The 8,867-nt window shown below is 43.5% G+C and overlaps 2 protein-coding genes across 2 annotated transcripts; both read right to left on the bottom strand.

The window, feature by feature from the left end:
* Window positions 1-1,744: 1,744 nt before the first annotated feature.
* On the bottom strand, window positions 1,745-3,629 carry LOC114440758 (nuclear factor 7, brain-like). The gene has a single exon (XM_028413245.1). It carries the CDS (start codon window positions 3,504-3,506, stop codon window positions 2,076-2,078), a length of 1,431 nt encoding a protein of 476 aa, XP_028269046.1. The 5' UTR covers window positions 3,507-3,629; the 3' UTR covers window positions 1,745-2,075.
* Window positions 3,630-6,656: 3,027 nt separating this feature from the next.
* Window positions 6,657-8,552, bottom strand: LOC114440754 (zinc-binding protein A33-like). Its single transcript, XM_028413242.1, has one exon. It carries the CDS (start codon window positions 8,427-8,429, stop codon window positions 6,984-6,986), a length of 1,446 nt encoding a protein of 481 aa, XP_028269043.1. The 5' UTR covers window positions 8,430-8,552; the 3' UTR covers window positions 6,657-6,983.
* Window positions 8,553-8,867: the final 315 nt, after the last annotated feature.

The raw sequence follows: 8,867 nt of genomic DNA, 5'->3' as shown, positions 1-8,867 counted from the left end.
GAAAAACACATCTATAACTCTTACAGAGAGTTAGGGAGGAACTCTTTGATGCGGTGAAGGCCGAAGCACTAGGAGGCATGGACGTAAGATAAATCATCCAACATAGAAGGGACAGAGTGTTTCATAGTCATAAATATGTTAGACCAATTATTATAATTAGTAGGTGGAGATAAAGGGGCAACATGTCCCAATATGGGAATACCAACGAGGGTCTTGAAGAACTGTTTATCTATTATGCAAATGTACCTCAACTTTCAATAAAACAAGCCTGTGTCCAGGGGAGGGGCAGAACACGTATGGACGGGAGTGAAGCAGACTGAAAGGCCTGTGTTCACTGTGTTCTCCCTTTTGCAAAAGGCGAAACTACAAAACCCAGGGTATTTTCTTTCACTCAATGTTCTGAATACAGGAGACGGAATCTGACAATCCGGGGTGACCAGGAAGGTCACGACACTACACAGACTTTGCCCCCCTGCATTACTTCTGCCACGTCCCTCTCCACACAGACAATTTCCACACTGCCCCTTTCGGACCGCTGTGTGGCATATGGACATTGGGAGAGTTTAGGAAGTTGAATGAATAACATTTTAGGCACAATCAAATCTATAGTAACAATGTAATGTTGAAATTACTAACTTGATGATATTTAAAATGGCCATTCGGATTCTTTGTATCATGTCTGTTGTTGTTGTTTGTCTGCAAAGTCCATAATATAAAGTACCATCAAAACACAGATCTTCTGTCTCTTTGTCTCCCTCCAGTAGACGGTTTCCTACCTTCTGATACTAGCCTGGGCTATCAATAATAACTAGCATATTTGCTACCCACCAAAAGTCCATGATAAAATATATTTATTTTCTATTTTAAAAAATAACGTTGATTAATACAAACATGATGATATTACACATTCAGTAGTGTGTATTAAACACAGTGCAGCCTATAGGATGAAGAAGCATCTGATGCTGAGGTGGTGGTATGAAATTTTGCTGTGTACCTTGCATTAGGTATAAGATAAGGATTACTATATGGATGAGGAAGATGATGATGATGATGATGATTTCGCATGCTTTTTATGGGGCTCTGTGTTGTCAGTGCAGAACGGCTGCCTTTTGTACCATCAGCACTGAGAGGAGTCAGAGTGAGTGAGCTCCAGCAGGGGGCGCTGTCACACAGTGTAAAGCAGACACAAACAGGAGCAGCAGATTGGTGCTTCTAATGCAGCTGCACAATAAGACTCTATAGTGTCAAATCCAGCCAGACTGTAGGATAAGAAGCAGCTTCCATTATTGATCAGGGCTGCACAGCTCTGACTAAAACAGTGGATTGTGCAGCCCTGTACGACATTAACTGTCCTCCTCTGGTCTCATGAAGTGAGATGAAGTGAACTGTGCTCACTCTGCCCTCTTCTTCTTCTTCTTCCTGCTGCCGCTGACGACGCTGCACTGACATCACTGAGCCGGCTTCTCTCTGTAGGACGTCTTTCACTCTTTTCTCCCCCGCTCCCTCTGTTTCCAGCCTTCTTCAATCATTTCTCTGCAGCTGGCTCTTTCTAGTTTCCCTTTGTCTCTATTTTCCTCACTTTGGGTTTCTTCTGTATAATAATATTAATCCTCTAGTTCTCTGATTCTTCGGATTATTGCTCTGTTCTCTTACGTGGAAATGTGTTAAGGTGTTATCAATAAAATGACAGTTTAAATAGAAGATTCTGTGTGTGTGTCTGTGGAGACAAAAACTGCAGCACAGCTTTGATTTGTGTTTTTTTATTGACACATATAAACAAACAGCAGCTCCAGCTTAACTCAAGAATAATGAAAATAAACCAGAGGTTTACAGAGACTGAACAGCCAGATCCAAGACAGACGATTCATCATTAAAGTCATGAACCAAGAACAACATCTTCTATTTTCAGGTATTTATGGACTAAAATAATCAACAGGTTTATTAGAAACAGTCACAAACTGTTTGTTTATTATAAAGATGCAAAGAAGTCTGAACTCAATCTCATTGTTGGTGTTTGACCAGGATTAACTGGATTATCCTAAAGGTTCCAAACTAACTGCACAAATTGTAAAGAATCACTCAGAGGTCAACAACCTGATCTCAGACTGACACACTTTGATATCAGTGGTTGTTGAACCAGCAGACTTTCCAAGACTAAAATATGGGAGGAGTTTCTCAGTGAAAGTGTCTCTGTAAGTGCAGATGTGAGTCATGTCTTCAAAGTTGTAGAAGGACACCTCCCCCCTGTCATAGTCCAGCTGGACTCTGATCCTCTGGAGACTCTTCTGAACTGTGACAGTCTTATCATCACCATTAGTGTATTTTCCACTGTGATGTGTTAAACACCAGAATCCATATTTTGGTGAAGCCAACTCTGCGTCCTTGTCAACTGACTCTTTAGCTAAACCCACACTCCAGGCAGGATGATCTCCCACCTCCACCTCCCAGCTGTGTTTCCCTGAGCTGAAGCCCTCAGAGCCTAAAACATTGACATATTTAGTGTGTCTCTCTGGATTATCAGGAAGTTTCTGCTTTGTGTCTCCATTTCTCACACTGGTCAGATCATCAGACAGATAGAGACATCTGTGTGCAGTGTTTGGGTCCAGAATGACAGGACTGAAGTGGACCTTGTCCTTCATATTCTCCCAGACTCTGAAGGACAGGTTGCCCAGGTGTTTGGCCACATCTATCAGTGCTCCTGAGACCAGCTGTGGATCTGACAGTGAGCTCTGGGCTCTGGCTCTGCTCTGAGTGTCTTTATAACTGCTGAGGAATGACACCTGCTGTTTCTGCAGCTCTTCTTCAACAGCAGAGATGCTGTCTGACAGAGAGGACATCTGCTGCTGAATCCTCTTCATCTCTCTGCTCAGAGTCTTCCACTTCTGCTCCTCTTCCTCCCTCAGAGCTGCCAGTCTGGACTCCTCTTCCTCTTTCAGGAACTGGTGGAGCTTGTTGAACTCTGCTCTGATCTGCGTCTCTGTGGACAACAGCTGCTTCTTGACGTGTTGAGACATTTCATTGTATGTGTCCTCCACTTGTTTGTATTTGTCCCTCTTGTCCTGCAGAGACTTTAAGTCAGATCTCAGCTGCTCCTTCAGGTCTCTGACTGCTTGTTCTACAGGAACCACTTTGTGAGTCTGGTGCAGAGAAAACTCACAGACAGGACACACAGCTCTCTGCTCGTCCTCACAGAACAGTTTAGGTTCTTCTGGGTGTTTATGACAGACCACCATTAACACCTCCTTTTTCACCTCTGATGATTCAGGTTTCTGTCTCCCAGCAAACGAGTCAGCCAGTTCCTTCAGAGTGAAATTAATTAATATATTATCCATTGATGATCTTCTTTTACAGATGGGACAGTTTTTGTTTTTAGTTTGTTCCCAGAATTTCTGCAGGCAGCTTGAACAGAAGCTGTGGCTGCAGCTCAGAGTCACAGGATCTTTGAAAGTCTCTGAACACACATGGCAGCTCAGGTAGTTTTCAACAAGAACAATCTTCTCAGCCATGTCCTCTGATATTCTAATTATTCTTCAGCGGTCAAACTCACCAAATGTTTGTTCCAGTTGAATCAGCGGTTACAGTCTGTCCAACATGTATTCAGTTTGAATGCTGCATCTTGTAATGGCGTCTCTGCTCCGCTCAGGCGAGTCACAGTCAGCTTTCACTTTTACCTTTCTCCAAATAAACAGCTTCTTTCACCAGCAGGTGGTGCAAACAGATTTATTTATAAATATAACCCTCCTATTGAAACACATCATATTTGAACACAAAATATACAAATACAGTTTCAGACACCAGTGAAGCAGACAGAAACTTATGGAGACAAATCAGAATCAGAATTCCATTATTTATTACAATTATTTTTGTTACAGACAAGAAATAAAATCAAAGACTCTAGTCCAGTTTGTGGTCTAAGTACATTCCCAGGTATTTGTACTCCTCCACCACCTCCACTCAATGGAGCCTTTGTCCTCCTCAGATCCACCACTAGTTCCTTTGTTTTGTCACATTGAGCAGTAGGTGGTTGCTCTCGCTCCAGGTGACAAAGTTATCCACCACGGACCTGTACTCCCTCTCATCACCACCAGTGATACATCCAACCACTGCAGAGTCATCAGAGCATTTCTGGAGGTGGCAGGTCTCTGTGCAGTAGTTGAAGTGTGTGGTGTAGAGAGTGAAGAGGAAGGGAGACAGGACGGTCCCCTGTGGAGCCCCGGTGTTGCAGATCAGTCTGCCTGACATACGGCTCTGTAGGTGTACATACTGTGGTCTGCCAGTCAGATAGTCCACCATCCAGGACACCAGTGGGGCATCCTCCTGCATCGCTGTCAGCTTCTCAGCCAGCGGGGCCGGCCTGATGGTGTCAAAAGCACTTGAAAAATCAAAAACCATGATTCTCACAGTGCTTGCCGGCTTATCCAGGTGGGTGTAGACTCTGTTCAGCAGGAAGATGACAGCGTCCTTCACACTGTCATTAACTCCACCACTGCTGCTCGACCTGTAACCAGTGATAGTCTTCATGCCACTCCACACCTCTCTCATGTTGTTCTGCTGAAGTTTCCACTCCAGCTTCCTCCTGTACTCCTCCTTGGCCTCCCTGATATTTATTCTCAGGTCCCTCTGTGTAGCTCGCACCTCCTCCTTGTTGCCTGGTCTGAACGCCTTCTTTTGCCTGTTTAAAATGGCTTTAATGTCTTCAGTCACCCATGGCTTGTTATTAGGGTAACAACTTACTGTACTAACTTATACAATAGTGTCCACACAAAAGTTTATGTATCTAAAAAAATGATACTTTCATTGTAAAGTTGGACTGTGATACAGCCACAGTCTCTGCACTCTGGTCTTTAGTAAAGTCCCGCCCACAGCTCAGCGTGATTGGTTAGAATTCAGCCAATCAGAGCTGTCCCACAGACTCACAGGAAGCTGCAGGGTCACTCTCAGCTGTGTGTGTCAGCAGGACTGTGGAGGTGTTTTACAAAAGGTAAATGAAGGCAGCAGATGTTGGTTCAGTTGTAACAAAGATCTCAGTCCTCTACAGACAGAAGCTACAAAAATAAAACCATCTTTCTCTGTTTCTGATGACAACCACACCAAGTAACTTCCTCCTTTTATTTTTAAATGTGCTTTTGTTTGTGTTTGTTTTCCTAGTGTTCAACTCATGCACTTGTGCAAACGTACTGTCTGTAGTTGTTCAAAGGGACAATGCTGACTGCTTTTAAAGGGATAGTACACCCAGTTTGCATCCTGCATGTGTTTTTTTCTGAAACAACCAACTTGGTGTGACTTAATTTTTCTTTTTCTGCTGTTTTTCTTCTTCTTCTACAGTTTTATGGTGTCCTCTTTCTTCTTCTTCCACTTGCCACAGACTGGTATAAATACAGCGCTGTGTTTTGTGTGAACTATCCCTCCAAAAGCTTCACCACCTTTTAGTTTTTGTCAAAGATGGTGAAGATTTGTTGTCAGATGAAGGTGAACCACTGAGACGTTGTGTCGTAGTCGAGCCTCATGATGTTCATGTCTCATGTGAAAAGGGGTCAAAGGTCAGCTGGAGGCGTTCATGTGTGATCATGCTAATCAAACCCCTCCCCTCCCAAAAAAAGAAGAAATAGCAGCATGTACAGTACAAAGGTGTTGTTCTTCTGTTCTTCTTAGTGTGTTACTAGCCTTGAAAATCAGTATAATAAGACTGACATGTTTAAAATGAGGGAGTACACAGTATTACACAGCTGCAGCTAAGCGTAGCTGGCATTTTCTTTGCATGACGGTCAACAGGACACTTGTTTTTTGGTGTTTTCTTTTTATTTGGGTTCTCATTTTCTACTGAATGCTGGTATACTCCACCTTTCTCTATTTTCTCAGCTTTTTAAGTGCATATAACTATTTTTGTGTGGAGATGATATAATGAAGATGACTATAATGATAAGGATTATTACATGGATGAGGAAGATGATGATGATGATGATGATGATTTCGCATGCTTTTTTATGGGGCTCTGTGTTGTCAGTGCAGAACGGCTGCCTTTTGTACCATCAGCACTGAGAGGAGTCAGAGTGAGTGAGCTCCAGCAGGGGGCGCTGTCACACAGTGTAAAGCAGACACAAACAGGAGCAGCAGATTGGTGCTTCTAATGCAGCTGCACAATAAGACTCTATAGTGTCAAATCCAGCCAGACTGTAGGATAAGAAGCAGCTTCCATTATTGATCAGGGCTGCACAGCTCTGACTAAAACAGTGGATTGTGCAGCCCTGTACGACATTAACTGTCCTCCTCTGGTCTCATGAAGTGAGATGAAGTGAACTGTGCTCACTCTGCCCTCTTCTTCTTCTTCTTCCTGCAGCCGCTGATGACGCTGCACTGACATCACTGAGCCGGCTTCTCTCTGTAGGACGTCTTTCACTCTTTTCTCCCCCGCTCCCTCTGTTTCCAGCCTTCTTCAATCATTTCTCTGCAGCTGGCTCTTTCTAGTTTCCCTTTGTCTCTATTTTCCTCACTTTGGGTTTCTTCTGTATAATAATATTAATCCTCTAGTTCTCTGATTCTTCGGATTATTGCTCTGTTCTCTTACGTGGAAATGTGTTAAGGTGTTATCAATAAAATGACAGTTTAAATAGAAGATTCTGTGTGTGTGTCTGTGGAGACAAAAACTGCAGCACAGCTTTGATTTGTGTTTTTTTATTGACACATATAAACAAACAGCAGCTCCAGCTTAACTCAAGAATAATGAAAATAAACCAGAGGTTTACAGAGACTGAACAGCCAGATCCAAGACAGACGATTCATCATTAAAGTCATGAACCAAGAACAACATCTTCTATTTTCAGGTATTTATGGACTAAAATAATCAACAGGTTTATTAGAAACAGTCACAAACTGTTTATTATAAAGATGCAAAGAAGTCTGAACTCAATCTCATTGTTGGTGTTTGACCAGGATTAACTGGATTATCCTAAAGGTTCCAAACTAACTGCACAAATTGTAAAGAATCACTCAGAGGTCAACAACCTGATCTCAGACTGACACACTTTGATATCAGTGGTTGTTGAACCAGCAGACGGTCCAATGTTAAAATATGGGAGGAGTTTCTCAGTGAAAGTGTCTCTGTAAGTGCAGATCTGAGTCATGTCTTCAGAGTTGTAGAAGGACACCTCCCCCCTGTCATAGTCCAGCTGGACTCTGATCCTCTGGAGACTCTTCTGAACTGTGACGGTCTCAGCAGCACCATTAGTGTATTTTCCACTGCGATGTAATAAACACCAGAATCCATATTTTGGTGAAGCAGACTCTGTGTCCTTGTCAGCTGACTCTTTAACTAAACCCACAAACCAGTCAGGAAGATCTCCCACCTCCACCTCCCAGCTGTGTTTCCCTGAGCTGAAGCCCTCAGAGCCTAAAACATCAGAATATTTATTGTTTCTCTCTGGATTATCAGGAAGTTTCTGCCCTGTGTCTCCACGTCTCACACTGGTCAGATCATCAGACAGATAGAGCTCTCTGTGTGCAGTGTTTGGGTCCAGAATGACAGGACTGAAGTGGACCTTGTCCTTCATCTTCTCCCAGACTCTGAAGGACAGGTTGCCCAGGTGTTTGGCCACATCTATCAGTGCTCCTGAGACCAGCTGTGGATCTGACAGTGAGCTCTGGGCTCTGGCTCTGCTCTGAGTGTCTTTATAACTGCTGAGGAATGACACCTGCTGTTTCTGCAGCTCTTCTTCAACAGCAGAGATGCTGTCTGACAGAGAGGACATCTGCTGCTGAATCCTCTTCATCTCTCTGCTCAGAGTCTTCCCCTTCTGCTCCTCTTCCTCCCTCAGAGCTGCCAGTCTGGACTCCTCTTCCTCTTTCAGGAACTGGTGGAGCTTGTTGAACTCTGCTCTGATCTGCGTCTCTGTGGACAACAGCTGCTTCTTGACATGTTGAGACATTTCATTGTATGTGTCCTCCACTTGTTTGTATTTGTCCCTCTTGTCCTGCAGAGACTTTAAGTCAGATCTCAGCTGCTCCTTCAGGTCTCTGACTGCTTGTTCTACAGGAACCACTTTGTGAGTCTGGTGCAGAGAAAACTCACAGACAGGACACACAGCTCTCTGCTCGTCCTCACAGAACCAGTAAGGTACCTCTGGGTGTTTATCACAGACCACCTCATTCTTCTTCGTCTCTTCCTGCTTTTCTCCTTCTTCCTCAGTTGAACTGTTAGTCTTCCTCTGAGCAAAGGAGTCAGCCAGCTCTTTCAGAGAAAGGTTAATAGATGGATCTTCCTTTGAGGATCTTCTTTTACAGATGGGACAGTTTTTGTTTTTAGTTTGTTCCCAGAATTTCTGCAGGCAGCTTGAACAGAAGCTGTGGCTGCAGCTCAGAGTCACAGGATCTTTGAAAGTCTCTGAACAAACATGGCAGCTCAAGAAACTTTCAAGAAGAGCTCTCTCAGCCATTTCCACAGATTTCTAGATGTTTTCAAGGACTCACCAACAATACAGTCTCTGTAGCTCCGTGTGTGTCAGCCTGCAATGTGGCACCGTATCCTCTCTGATCAGTTCAAACCTTTTGGTTTCGTTTCTTCATGTGATGGGCGGAGATGACTGACATGAAACTGCTATTCACTAGTGTCCCCACTAGCTGGTGCTGTTTGTGAGTCACAGATGATAAAGGAATGTTCTGCTGTGTTGTGACCTCACACACACACTGTAAACTTAGTGTGTGCTTCATGTACATAAATGCCTCTGTACTCTATACACAGATTTTAGAATCTTTGTTTAAACACATTTAGCTGTGATACAGAAGCAGACAGAAACTTATGGAGACAAAGTGATCATTTCATTGTAAAGTTAGACTGTGATGCAGCAACAGTCTCTGCACAGCTGGAGGCATTC

The sequence above is a fragment of the Parambassis ranga genome, chromosome 9, assembly GCF_900634625.1.
Source record: "Parambassis ranga chromosome 9, fParRan2.1, whole genome shotgun sequence".
Taxonomy (NCBI): domain Eukaryota; kingdom Metazoa; phylum Chordata; class Actinopteri; family Ambassidae; genus Parambassis; species Parambassis ranga.
The sequence above is the reverse complement of the archived record's forward strand: the minus strand, read 5'-3'. Positions and strand labels throughout refer to the sequence as shown.